Below are 15,325 nucleotides of genomic sequence, written 5' to 3'. Positions count from 1 at the left end.
TATCTACAAATAACAAAGAAACTGTGCTTCCAGGTTCTACAACAATAGAGAAGTATGATCTTCGCACTAATACATGGATCCAGGTTGGCATAATGAATGGCCGGAGGCTTCAGTTTGGTGTAGCAGTCATCGATAATAAGCTCTATGTGGTAGGGGGAAGGGATGGCCTCAAGACATCCAATACAGTGGAATGTTATGATCCACTCAATAAAGTGTGGTCCACAATGCCTCCTATGTCAACCCACAGACATGGGCTAGGTACATCCTTTGCCTATTTCATTAATGTTTTTTCCTATCATAATTAAAATTTTATAAAAATGTTTAAATCAGTGGTGTAATGGAAAATGAATTTTCTGTACTCATTTAAAAGGCATTGCAATCCAATTGCAGAGCATGTAGTATGTTTTTCTGGATATGTAGCGGTTTCTTTCTTATTTTCCATGACACATATCTCCCTCAAAGTTAATTAGTTAACTGTTGGTATCTCACACATCTCATATCTATATGAAATTGTATTGCATCTAAACACTAGTCCTGTTGGCAAACGTTCTTGTAATTCATGTTTTCATTTGTAATTGCCATTTGAACATTTTAAAACACTCCCCACTGTTATCTGAACAGAGTGTGACAGATATTTTAGCAGGCAGTGTATGATTGCAAATTGAATTGATTGGCCAAAGGAGGTGAAGGAGAGGAGAAAGACGTCTACAGAGACAACAGGAAAAGTAGAAGTGTAGGAGAGTGGAGGTTCGGGTGGTACTTTAAATGTTGGTACAGGGAGAGAGATCCCGAATATGATGGAGAGGATAAAGTTAGATATGTTGTGTGTTCAGAAGACCAGGAACATTGGAAGTGGGTTCTTTCATGGTGTGGATAGAAAGAGAAATGGTGTAGGGGTGATCCTGAAGGAAGAGTACAGTAAAAGTGTAGTGGAGGTAAAGAGAGTTTCTGATAGGGTGATGAATGTGAAGCTGGAAGTTGAAGGGGTAATGATAATGATGTCATCTGTGTTTATGGTCCAAAAGTGGGTTGTGAGATGGAAGAAAAGGATAAATTCTGGAGTGAGTTAGATAAAGTGGTAGAGAGTGTACAGAGAGTTGGGGCAGACTTTAATGAGCATGTAAGTGAAGGAAACAGAGGTGATGGGTAGGTATGACTTTAAGGAGAGGACTATGTTCTAGGTAGGAGATGCAACCTGAAGGAGATTGGAGACTGTAAGGTGTTGGCGGGGGACAGTGTAGCTAGACAGCATCAAAGGGGTGGTCTGTAGGCTGGTTTAAAAGTTGAAGAAGAAGAGTAGGAGAGTGAAGACTAGAAGAAGAATTAGATTGTGGAAACTTAAGGAGGAAGACTGTAGTGTGAGCAACTACTGCAGAAGTGATAAGGGAGGCAGCTAGAAAGGTACTTGGTGTGACATCTGGAAATAGAAAGGAAGACAAACAGACATGGTGGTGGAATGTGGAATTGCAGGAAAGCATAAGAAGATAGAGGTTGGCAAAACAGAATTGGGATCGACAGAGGGATGAGAAAAGTAGGCCAGTAGTAAAAGGAGATGCGCAGCAGGTAAAAAGGGATGTGGAAAAAGCCAAGGAAAAGGCATACGAGGAGCTGTATGAGAAGTTGGACACTAAGAAAGGAGAAGAGGATTTGTAAAAGTTGGCCAGGCAGAAGGACCGAGCTGGAAGGATGTGCTGCAAGTTAGAGCAATAAAGGGTGAAGATGGAAATGTGTTGACTGGTGAGGAGAGTGTGTTGAGAAGATGGAGGGAATATTTTGAGCAGCTGATGAATGAGGAAAATTAGAGAGAGAGAAGGTTGGATGGTGTGGAGGCAATTAAGAGGATGAAGGGTGGAAAGTCAGTTGGACCAGAGAACATACCGGTAGAGGCATGGAGCTGTTTAGGAGAGATGGCAGTGGAGTTTTTAACCAGGTTGTTCAACAAGATTTTGGAAGGTGAGAGGATGCCTGAAGAATAGAGTGTGCTCATACCGATCTTTAAGAATAAGGGAGATTTCCAGACCTGCAGTAACTACAGGGGAATAAAGTTGATCAGTCACACCGTGAAGTTATGGGAAAGAGTAGTGGAATCCAGGCTGAGAGAAGAAGTTACCATTCGTCCGCAACAGTATGGTGGTTTCAGTATGGTTTCATGCCGAGGAAGAGCACCACAGACACATTATTTGCTTTGAGAATGTTGATGGAGAAGGTCAGAAGGAGTTGCATTGTGTGCTTGTGGATTTAGAGAAAACGTACAACAGGGTGCCGAGAGAGGAATCGTGGTATGGTTTGGACATGTGCAGAGGAGAGACATGGGGTATTTCGGTAGGAGCCACCAGGAAGGAGGAAAAGAGGAAGGCTAAGATGGCGGTATATGGATGAGGTGAGGGAAGACATGCAGGTAGTTGGGTTGAAAGGGGCAGATGTAGTCAACAGGGGGGTATTCAGATGGATGATCCGCTGTGGTCACCCCTAATGGGAGAAGCCGAAAGAAGAAGAAGAACAAGAAGAAGAAGAAGAAGAAGAAGCAGACAAAGAAGAAGAAGCAGCCTTGCAGATTTCCCTATATCTTGTAGCAGTTTGATCAAAACAATTAAATTTATAGAACACCACTTGCCGAAATGTGTGCTCTCTGAAGGCAGACAGCAACAACAAGATTTGAAAGTAACCAACATAACATATTTCCAAATAATCTTTTTTTTTATAATAAACATGTCATAGTAAAATTTGGGACAAAGACAGATTTTTCATTTTTGTTTTCTACAGTAGCAATTAACCAAAGCAACTTCTAATGGGTTTTTAAACATATCTTTAAAACATAACAGCCTATGGTTAACATTTCAGATGATGGTGATCTGAGAAATATCTTTCCTGTTTGCTGGACATATTGGAATTAGAATGAAACAACTAGTTTGCTTTCTGACTTGTCTAACTGAAGCCTTTTTTGAAATAAGAGTGAGCTTTAGCACCTGTGTCCCAGCTGGAGTGGTACTAATATCTGGACCATAGTAATGTAAACAAAAGCCTGAAATAAAAAAAAATCTAGAAAAATCAATTACGCTTTTATACTATTGGGAATGAAGGTTTATGCTATATTTAAAATATTATCTAATATTTTTAGATGCCTAGAAAGACATTACAAACAGCACACTAAAATAAAAAATAAAAACCTCAGCCTAGATTGGAACAGGAAAATTTGTGTAAAATTTATTTGGTAAGCAAATGCGTACTATATATTGACAAATAGATAATTAAACCCTATGTTTATTTACAATAAGTCACCAGATAGACTATAGACAATATCACTAATTCTGACAAATATATTTGAAACTCAACTTGTGTGAAGTAAACAATTCAACACAGGAGATGTAACCTTTTAAGAGACCACATCTATTTCCATAATGGCACTAGAGGCAAATTGGAAATGATTAAAACCACTCCATTAGCTTGTCTGTGTACATAAATCTGTTGACTGTACAATCTACTACCAGTACACACTAATGTACTCACAAAAGTAAGCAAATTGAATAAGGGCAAACGTCTAAAGTACCTGACACAAATCAGCTGATGCCAACACAGTAAACAGCCGACAAGAAAATATTCGTCAAATACATGGCAGGCAATTTTGGAAGAAAATTGAGTGTGGTGTTCTTTAGTGGAATTTACAGCACCTTTATAAAATGAACACTGTGCGAGGTCTCCACTACAGTGCAATATTAGAACCAATTCACAATGGGGGTCAAAGGACAGTTTAGATGTCGAGAGCCAAAAAGCAACAGCCGGAGATTTATTACAGAAGCATGAGGGACCTTTCTGCACTGGAGGAGGCAAGATGCTGCATGAATACTTAATGGTTGTTCCTCAGGGCCAGCCACTGGACAATGTATTCAGGTCCTAGGGCTTTGTTTAAGATGGAACCTTTTGATTCTGATCTCACTTAATGCAATGGCAGTATTATTTAAATTTTGCCATTTATAAGTTCTGCTTATATTATGTGGGATTTGTTGATGAGACATAATATAAAGGAGATCCATATGATTAGAGGCAATAAAAGTACCTGCTCTTTCTTATGTTTGATAAAGGGATTGCTGTCCTGGAAGGGCCTATGTATGCGGTGGGAGGGCATGATGGATGGAGCTATCTGAACACAGTGGAGAGGTGGGACCCCCAGGCAAGACAGTGGAATTATGTGGCCAGTATGTCCACTCCTCGCAGCACAGTGGGAGTCACTGCTCTTAATGGAAAGTAAGTGATTTTCTTTTTATCTAACTTTTGCAGATGATGATTGTTTTACTCATATTTCACATTCAATGTTACAACTTAAGATTTGCACACATATAAGTGGAATATCTACAGTATATAGATGCAGAGTTTCACAGTTCAGGAAGGTAACCTAACATGAATAAATTATTTAAATTCAACAGTAAAGATGAAAATACAAATAAGCATAAGACACAACAAAGGTGTCAAGTGAGCAGGAAAACATTGATGACATTTTAGTTTATTTTTAATAAAAATACAAGTTTAGAATTTTAAATCCAAATACCAATATTTGGAACTACAGTATACACAGATACAGATGCAGAGAGTGACATTGTTTTACAGCATAGTATCATTTATTATCCACTGTGTTGTGATTATTGTTGTTAGTTATGATGAACAGTAAGTACGTTTGGCCACTATTGGACACATATAAATGCTCTACTGTGCTAAACAGCTGCTTTGTATGGACAAGTCTAATAAAATAATCAATTTAATGTAATATATATTTAAGTGTACAGTATTGGATTAGAAAAGTGTAAGTATGATATACTGCAAAGCATTACTACTAGACCCTCTCATAATAGCAAATCCTACAATAGATTCCACAACCAATATTGAATATTCCTCAAAAATAGCTTGACCACCAAGATAATAAGCTCTGAGACCAGAGAGTCTACACTTTCTATGTTCGATAAAAAGGTTCTATGTTAGATAAAAAGAGAGTTCAGACTAGTATTTGTCCCGGTTGATGAAAACAGCTGCACATCACACAGAAAACACTGACAAACCCTAGCGCATTTTTTAATACAGGGAAAAAAAACAACAACCTTGAAACTACCCTTCAAGCATTGTGACCTACATTTCAAAGTGATTGAGTGCCCTTTCCAATACTGAATTGGTTAAAACAGGATATAAAATTGCACAATGATTATAAAAAAGATTTGTGTTTTAAACATAAATGGACCCCTAAATGGACCCCTTATTATCCAATTATTCATAATAATGCTGATATTAACTAATTACTGTGAATTTCCCTGTAGCTACAGTAAGACTAAGTTATGTTATTATGCTATAAGTTATGTATTACAAGCATGAAGGATGTAAATCTGAACCCACTGATCTGGGCATAATTGTTGTGTGCCTTATAGTTATGGAATGTTATTAATATTACACAAGAGAATAAACAATGCTTAAATAGATACATAATCCAAATATAAATTTGATATACCACTTCGTTTGCCATTTTTAGAATGTATTCCTTACCATTGTATACCATTGTATATAAAACTTACCATTGTATATATCTACCCGATTTCTGTTTATAGTAATAGCAATATATTATGTTTATAGTACATATCCTTTTGTAAATTTTTGTTTATAGTAATAACCATCTGTATATTATGTTCATAGTACATACACATCTGTAAAATACTGTTTATAGTAATAGCCATATATTTTGTTTATAGCTCATATCCTTCTGTAAATTTCAGTTTATAGTAATAGCCATCTGTATATTTTCATAGTACATACACATCTGTAAATTACTCTTATAATAGCATTTTATCTAATTTATATAACTCATGTAAACACTGTATATTGCTTGCTGCTATTGCACTTCTGGTTAGACCTAAAATGCATTTCGTTGCCTTGTACTTGTACAAAAGTAATGACAATAAAGTTGAATCTAATCTAATCTCATCTAATCTCATCTAATCTAATCTTATCTAATCTAATCTTTTTTGCCATGGAGGTGGTAGCATCATTCATGTTAAGTACTTTTAAGGTGCTTAGCGACCCCATGTCAAACATTGCTCTAATCATGTGCACCTTTAGGGACGGATTGCAGTAAGGGCTATTGCCACTGCAAACCATCTATAGTATGGTCCATTTTCCAATGTGCTTAATTTAATCTTAAAATCTAATATCAAGGTATAATGATCAGGTTTTTCTCCCAAAAACATAAGAGCAACTGTTTCTATTTTTGCTCGCCATTTTCCAGTAATGTCTCATGTCACGTTAATGAGAAATTTAACATAGAAGTACTGGAGACAGCAAATGGACTCAAGGTTCCAAGAAGGCTATGCCGCTATCTGATGAAGTTGTACTGAATTATCCAACTATGTAATTACATGGAGGGTAGATGGCAGAATGTTTAGAGCAGTTTGTAAGGATGAGTATGAAAGAGCTAGACAACCTAAATGACTAAAGCACTGCTGCATTATTCTGTTAGCAATGAAGCAGCAGCTAAATACCACTGGCACCAGTCTCAGCAGGGAGTCAAACAATGTTGAGGGTAATAAAAGCTATTAACCAAAGAAAATAGATCAATATGTCAATGAAAGAGATCTAAATTAAAAAAGTCCACTGAATTCCACTGAAGATCACGTTAATTAAGACATTCAGATCGGATACTATTTCTGTACAGCAAAGTATCCTGAAATTAAAGCTACAGATAAATTACAAATTATTATCATTTCAGTTCAATTCAGTTTCATTTGAATAGCACTATTAACAATGGACATTGTCCCGCCCCAAAAAAAAACATTACAAAGAAAAAGGTTATATAATTTAAATGTATAAGTTCATCCCTTATAAGTTTATCCCTAACGAGCAATCCAGTGGTGACAGTGGCAAGAAAAAACTCCCTGAGATAGTATGAGGACGAAACCTTTAACTTTGAGGAACCAGACTCAACCTGGAGAGGAACTTAGACTTAGATGAGGAGCATTCTAATCTGGGTGGTAACGAATGTCCATTTCAATAAAGTCCAATATCAATCTGGCTTTATGTTTAGAAAAACTTTATATAGTTATATATAAGTGTATATTATAAGGTTTTTTTCTTTGGGTGGGAAGTGGAGTCTTGGTGGGTGGTTTCACCTGGAATAGCAACCTTCAATGGTGACCTACCTGACACTACAGCTCCAGAAACCATAAATACTTTACATAAACATAGTATAATGGAGCACTGTATCTCAGACAGGTATCTCATGCAGTGAGAATGATTGCCATTACTAAAGCTAGAAAACCAATTAACACAATTCACTGCACCCACAGCTGTGACACCTGCATGAATAATTTTTAACAGAAGCACCAATATTAACCGCATAAAATGACTCTGGGATTTCTGTGCATTTTTGTGTATTTGAAATTAAGTCAAATTGTGTGCTTGTTTTAGCAAATTCTACAGGAAAGAATAAACTAAAGTATAAATGGTTCTTGAAAAAGCTTAACTATTTTTTAAATGTTTTCAAAAGTCCGTCTTTGAAATGGCCTTCTAAGTATATTTGCCACCAAATGTATTTCTTCTCCTCTGTCAGCTATTTTGGAATGAAAACAGCTGTTAAATCTACATGAATATATTTGAGCTTGTGCATTTTGCTACAGGTGCCGTTTGCAAGCTCTGACATCCTAGTGGTAAAAAAAAAATGGCATGTAAGAATATAGTGTTACAAACAAATGAGACCACCCACTAAAAAAAAAAAAAAAATTCAAAGACAGGTGGAATCTTGAGCCTAAGCATCCACTCTCTCTGCAGCAGTGGTGGTGACATTTGTTATGCATCACCTATCATTTCAAACCTTTTATTTCCAGCCAGTAGCATGATGGAAAATCATGATTAATAAAAAATGTAGCCAATGAGTGCAGGAATCTAACGATATATTAAAGATTTTTATTCCACACGTGGGCGAGTTCTTAGTTTTATTACTCTTTAAAAGCTCTTAGTGGTCAAAAAGCACACCTGTCAGGAAGTGGATGCAGCTCTCGGTTCTGAACAAACAGCTGTTTCCAGCTCGTGTTAACTGAGCTTTGTTTGCAAAAAGAACGAAAACAAAGAAAAAAATGGACAGTCAAAAAAGTTTTTTTATTGGAGATTGCACAAAGCAGAAATGAGTAAAATGTTCTTGCACAGAGTGACAATACCATGGATGGAAATGCTTAGCCTATTTCACATCTGAGTTACAATACATCTCCCTTTACAATTTAATTTAATAAATTTTATACATTTTATTGTCTGTTTGTTTTTTATAAGAAAAATGCTTGAAAAGTGTGTGTGTGTGTGTGTGTGTGTGTGTGTGTGTGTGTGTGTGTGTGTGTGTGTGTGTGTATTTATGTTAGGCACACTACTGTCCATTTGAATGGCCATGACTGTAAAACAATAGCTTGTCTGGCTACCTGGCCATCAATATGAATGCCAAATCAATATAAAGCCAAACATGTTTAACAATAGCCTGAACGGTCAGCCATTAATTTGAATGCAGACTGTGTGAATAGCCCCCTGAGTCTAGCAGGTGGCTCTGAAACAGGGGGAGGGAGAAAAGGATCAGACATAGCCTCATAAATGTTTGTAGGCATCTAATTTTTCATGACATCATTAAATATGAAATATATACTCATGAGACATGTGGCTTTCAAACCAGTACTTTTCTGAATTGCTAAAGGACTGGTTTCATGTAATTATATATGAAATAAAAGGTTAAATGCAGGAAATTTATAAACAAGGCACTTCATCATCTATAACTTATATTTTTGAGCAATATCAACTTTAGTGGACAGTAAAGCCCAAAGCGTCATCTTTGAAAAGAAGACACTTTGGGCTTTACTGTCCACTAAAGTTGATATTGTTCAAAAATATGTTATAGATGATGAAGTGCCTTGTTTATAAATTTCCTAAATTTTGGCCCTGCCAACACGTGAGATGATGGCTGAAATATGATTGGATAGAAACTCAAACTTAAACATACACTACTTGCTGCAGTGCAACCAAGAGAAAAGCTATGAAATTAACAGAATAGTCTATTGTGAATAATTTAATACATATTTATTGAAATTTAAATATATATATATTTATATAAAAACGTAAGCCAATGATTCTGATAGTGTTTATGCAAGCAGAGAAGGCCTTGCTTGGCCGACTTGTGCTATTAAACTGTAAAATGTGACCAATTTGAACATCTCCTCTGTACTCCATTGTTTCAGGCTGTACGCAGTTGGTGGACGTGACGGAAGCTCGTGCCTGCGGTCCATGGAATGTTTTGATCCCCACACTAACAAATGGAGCATGTGCGCACCAATGGCGAAGCGGAGAGGAGGCGTGGGCGTGGCCACCTACAACGGCTTTCTGTACGCGGTCGGCGGCCATGACGCGCCAGCCTCAAACCACTGCTCTCGTCTTTCTGACTGTGTGGAAAGGTACGGAGAAGTAGCAACACGTTCTTTTGCACACACGCCGATTCAGCTCCCAAAATGTTTAAGGCTCACCGGAAAGGCTAAAATTCCTGGAAGGATTTCTGTCTGCGCAGGCAGGCACGCCTTTCCTCTTAGTAAAAACACACGCACGCACACAAACCGCAGTTACCTTACCGCTGTGGAATGTGGCGTTTAGATATTTGATAAACTGACGCCACCCTCCCCCTGCTGGTCATACAGAGGAACTGCACTATTATAACCAGGTTAAGAAAGAAAGACTTAACCCCTGGGTTACCACTCCCCTGGTTTTCGCATATCCATACAGTGCCCCTGAAGCAGATAGGTTTAAGTGCTTTGCTCAAGGGCAGCATGATCTTGTTTCTTCCAATTACTTTTTCACATTATCATTAAGAAGAACTCATTTTTTTATGTTTTGGAAGTCTGGGGTATATATATATATATATATATATATATATAAATGCAATTCTTATGAATGTCTATATCCAAGCATTTTTTATAATTAAGAATGCTATATCTATACATCATAAAAAATGTTTAATAAGTAAATAATGGTGGAATGGCCCTTTATATAAATAGATTTCCATGTTATTATGCTGTAATACCATTCACTATTATGACTTCTTTAGAATAAACTTTGAAGAACTATATCTCTCAAAATATTAGACATTAGAAAAGCACAAACATTTCTGGTGGCGCTCTTTTATATTGCAGGCATTATTCTATGAGCAAGATAAACCGCTCTAGTAATGTGAAGCACTTGAGATATGTTTACATTTAAATCAGATTTCAAAATCTTTCTTTGCTGTCATGGCAGGTATGACCAAAAAACTGACACGTGGACCATGGTGTCGCCGCTAAGTGTTCCACGTGATGCAGTGGGAGTGTGTTTGCTTGGTGACAGGCTGTATGCAGTGGGTGGATACGATGGCCAATCCTATCTAAACAGTGTAGAGTCCTATGATGCACAGAATAACGAGTGGATTGAGGTAATTCTGATCAACAATACATAATGCCTTTGTCAAATTGCTCAACTTAAGTTTTAATTAAACTTTGTTTGTATTAATTTTATTCAACTTGTTAATTTAATCCTTATTTTTAAATGAAGGTTATTCAATGTAATAATGATGGTGCCTCAACCCCTTTGAAAATAAACTGTAAATGTTCGTGCAACAGTCAGATGATGAACAGGCACTGAGAGGAAGCAAGAGGCTTTCCTTCTATTGAATAGTTTTTCCATCATGCACAATAGCAGTGAACAAACTCTGACTTCCCTTCACTTTTCCACCAAGCATGTGTTAACCTCTCATTCACCCAGTGAGTGTGTGTTATCCCTCACCACTTAGACACATACTCTGTAAAAGAAAGAGCTGCAGTAGGAATGGATAATGTGAGTGGAAGCAGTGCGGAAGGGTGGATTCAGAAGGGTCACACTTGTGGATATTGGCCATTAACCTCTGTCACTTTTGCTGTTCTAGGAGGTGCAGCTGAACATTGGCAGAGCTGGGGCCTGTGTGGTGGTGGTGAAATTGCCGTGAGCATTCAAGCCATGCTCTTACAGGACACACACCAGCAGTGGAAAACAGACATTCAATGTCAACATGTGTAATTTCTCATTTTAGTGTCCGTTCCTATTTTACTTGGATGACAATAATGTGAAAGGGCCTCCTTGTTGAGCATTGCCTAATAGCTGAGTATTGCAATAGTAGACACTGAAAAAAAAATGTGAATGTTTAAAATCTCTGCATATAACACTTTATGCTTCGACTTTATTAGAAATGAGTATTTATTTCCTTTCTTTATTTTACAGATATATCAAATTAATTTTCGTCTTTCTGTATTAATAACCTCCAGCAACCCAAAGTGAAATTCATTTACAGAATTAAAAGAAACCTGCAGAATGTGTTTTAAGAAAAGGGAATATTTTTTGATGTTTTAACAATGCATTTAAAAACACTGTGAATATGTCTAGTTGTGAGAATGCATCCAGTTTTGAGTTATTATGCTCAGAAAATGTTTTGGAGATAATTTACACAAATGTTATACACTTTTTTTTATGTAAGCCTAAGACATAGCATGAAACTACTCAGCAGACAGTTAAAAAAAATATTTCAATGAAGTAGCTGCAAAACACCAAAGTATCAAGTGATAGTAGTCATGACTTTTCATGTTTACAAAAATAGTGAATATACAAAATATATCATATTGATATTTTACATGAATGTATAGTTTTTGTAATTAAGTAATGTATATATTTCCTGAATCAGTGTTATAAATGTATTTTATGATCATCTTTGTTTTTATTTTGGTATGCTGCTTGGGTATATTTGAATGCCATATTATAATGCTTTCGTATGTTGTCAAATCCATATCAAGAGGTCAACATGAATGTGTTTGGATTAAGGCAGTGTTTGAATGGTTTGACCTTGTTCCATTGCCATGTAGGTGAATATTTCACAAGGGATACTGACTTAAAATGTCTCAATTTTAAATAGTCCATAACACGTTTTCAAAAGAATTTTTTTATTTATATTTAGTAATTTGCTATTTGTAACAAGCGAGATTTACAGATACATGTATTTTGCTTTTCATCATTTTATATAGCATGTAATCATAAATAAACTTTTCTCCCTCGTTATCTACTTTTCTTCCTCTCTAATAATTTCAATGACATTCTGCACTTGTTGTGTCCAAGACCTCACTAATCACACTTTTCATGCATGCTACATGTATTTATGCATGCTACATGTATGCTACAAGTAATTACACTAAGTCCATGATTTTTCTTTTTTTTAATGTATAAATTGTTGATTTTTATTTATTTATTTATTTTTATTTTTTTTATTTGTTACAGTGGAAGTCACATCTAATATCACAGCTATATTTATTATTATGTTATTTATATTTGTTATTGATTAGGGGAGTAACAGTACGCATATTTGTACTGAACCATTCGGTACAGAACCATTCTATTTTATTTGTATCAATTTTTTTTTATAAAATATTATAAAATATTATTTTATATATGATTTAACCAAGCAGGCATTTTATTTAAAATAATTTAAAAAACCGTAAACTGTTGATGATTTAACTGCGTTAATAAAAATCAAAAGCAATTTTATGTTTTTCCCCCAAATGTAGCGAAAATTTAACCAAACCCATGGCTTAAAAATGGCGGTAAGTACCGAACCATAGATTTTGTGTACCGTTACACCCCTAGTATAAATACAAATATATAAATATATAAAATAAGAATTTGAACTGTCATTTTTATTGACATTCAGGTTAACAGAATTTTATACTTAATACTGCCCTCTAATGGAGAAATAATGGTAAACAGGTTTTAAATACAAAAACGTGACAAAACAAACAAACAAAAAAAACATAATATAGAATGCACAAATAAACCCATATCAGTTATGTAACAAAGTGCACAAATTGATGTTACAGTATTGACCAAGTGTTCATATGCCATTGAGTTGTAACTGCATTTAAGTCAAGTCAAGTCAAGTCAAGTCAAGTCAAGTCAAGCCAAGCCAAGCCAAGTTTATTTTTATAGTGCTTTTCACAACAGACATTGTGAATGTGCCATGGCTACAGTGGCAAAGAAAAACTCCCTTAGATGTTCTAAGGAAGAAACCTTGAGAAGATCCGACTCAAAAGGGGAATAATTTGGGTGATATTAAGAGTGTGATTATAAATCCTTAAACAATACAGAACACTGGATAGTGAGAACTAACATGAGCACTGGAATGTAAGATTATGATAATGTCCTTTCCTCTCTTATAAAGTCATTTAAAATTATGGAACCAGGAGCTACTCAGCAACTCATAAAATAGCTCAACGTTTGAGATACAACATGAGCTTCTCAATGCGAGAGCCTTTACATACAAAGAGTTCCATTGTCCAAACTCCACATGAAGTGGGATCCAAATGGCGCTGGTACGTCTCTAGATTGTTCGGGATGTTTGAGGGGTCGGCATCTTCTTCTTTAAAGGTCCACAATCTTCATAAGGTGGGACGTGACTGGAGCTGGCGCAACCTCAGTATGCCTCAGGATGGGTAGAGAAAGAGAAGCAGTGGAGAGGAATTAGCGTAGCTGCTGTTCATAATATTATAATGTGCATGTAATTAAATGTACTGGAGCACAAGGTTTTGATGTGATGTGTGTTATGTGTAGGCCTTTCTAAAAAGATAAGTTTTTAATCTGCAATTAAACTAGGAAAGTGTGTCTGAGCTCCGAACTCTGTCTTTTAAACAATGCATTCAAAATATTGCCTATTTGGTAGTTCCTATTAATTCTAATGCTGAGTATTAGTGGTGCTGTGAAAAACTTGTGGAACAAAACAAGGCACGAAACACCATTGTACCTAAACCTTAAAAAAAAAAAAAAGATTTATTTGATGATATTTTTAAATGTCAGCAGATGAAACTGATGTGACTGATCTCCTGAAGCTGCTGAGATGGCTATGATGTGCAAAGACAGCCTGTGGTAAAATGACTAGATTGCCGTTGCAGGTTTTGTTCTTCACAGATGACAAGAGGAAATGGACTGGCTGTTTCAAAAGGATTAATATGGACTATAAATGAAGAGTGATGGCTGCACTACTTCAAAAGGAAACCAGGAGAGTGCAGGTGTTGTTTTGGATCTGGTGTCTAGTGGAGATAGTACAGTTTGAAAGGTGCTCTGAAGACACCTGCCCCCCAATTCATGACCTCATGGAGAGCTAAATCTACTTCGGATGTTCTCAGCCTGTGGATTAAAATCCTTGGCAAGTCAACATGAACCAAGCTATAAAAGAACACCAAAGCTAAAAGATCATACTCAGATCTGACAATATTATTAATAATAATAATTGAAATGAAATGTAATCCTCAAAGCAAACACTTGCTCAATTTAAATTGATGCTTTATCGTTATGGTCATTGTGAACCTGCAGCCTGGACAAAGTAGAAAATGAACAGAAACGCTACTCAAAATAACCCAGATTTAGGATTTACCACTGGACCCTGGAACTGTGAGGCATCAGTGCCACTGTGACTCCCCAGAGAAAATCACTGAAAGCTGGAAAAATATAAAATATTTCAAGGTTACAAATGACATTAGTTGCAATCTACACATCTAATTCTCATCTGTTGTTTACATCAATGTGGTAGAACTAAGAAACCTGTAATAATGATAAAAAAAAAGTATGTGTAGAAATGTAATTAATTTTAAATGTGAAAATACTTTCCTTAAGAAGCTTAAGAACAAAAAGTGTTGGTGCAAAGCAGCTAACATGGACACTATTACAAAAGAAAGAAATCAAAGACCAGCTTTTCCTGTGAACAATAGCTGTCAATCAACATCAACCAGGTCAAGGACAAACAATTGTGCTAATAATCTTGCATAATTATTGGGCCCAGCTGATGAAATAATAGGATGCAGAGAACCTCCCCTGTTGACACCTCAAGCTAAAAAAAGCATCTGATCAAAATGCCTTAACAAGCTACAACTTATCTTGCTCAGGCATGGACAATGTTTTGACAGCTATAATGCTCATACAGTGCTTAATGCTGTTTAGCAGACAAAAAGCTGCTCTTAGAGCCTTTTAGCAACAGAAAATTGAAGTCCGAACACCAACAGTAACGTCTACTAAACAAACTCAAATAGTAGTACACGATAAGCAGAAGGTCTGAGTTACTATTTAGCACTAACAAAATTGAATGTCTTGAACTTCAAGACATTAAAGTCTTGAACCTGGATGCTCGCCACATTTCTCCAGCATACATAGCATATTCAAACATTGCTGCCCTCACCTGTGTAGCATGTGCTGCTTATCATTACCAGAAGGGAGCACTGAAAGACCACAGAGAACT

At 36.2% G+C, this 15,325-nt stretch overlaps 1 protein-coding gene across 3 annotated transcripts in view; it reads left to right on the top strand.

Annotated features, from left to right (window-relative positions):
- klhl4 (kelch-like family member 4) overlaps nt 1-12,105 on the top strand; it is a 33,728-nt gene extending 21,623 nt beyond the window's left edge. For all 3 annotated transcript variants that reach the window (XM_083561585.1, XM_083561586.1, XM_083561584.1), the window contains 5 exons: nt 34-258; nt 4,080-4,242; nt 9,240-9,452; nt 10,285-10,456; nt 10,946-12,105. In XM_083561585.1, the coding sequence (XP_083417711.1) occupies nt 34-258; nt 4,080-4,242; nt 9,240-9,452; nt 10,285-10,456; nt 10,946-11,005 (833 nt within the window). In that variant the 3' untranslated portion in view covers nt 11,006-12,105. The remainder of the gene's footprint in view (nt 1-33; nt 259-4,079; nt 4,243-9,239; nt 9,453-10,284; nt 10,457-10,945) is intronic.
- Nucleotides 12,106-15,325: the final 3,220 nt, after the last annotated feature.

Source organism: Silurus aristotelis (assembly GCF_946808225.1).
Source record: "Silurus aristotelis genome assembly, chromosome: 14".
Classification (NCBI taxonomy): Eukaryota; Metazoa; Chordata; class Actinopteri; order Siluriformes; family Siluridae; genus Silurus; species Silurus aristotelis.
This window is presented reverse-complemented; position numbering and strand designations above follow the sequence as displayed.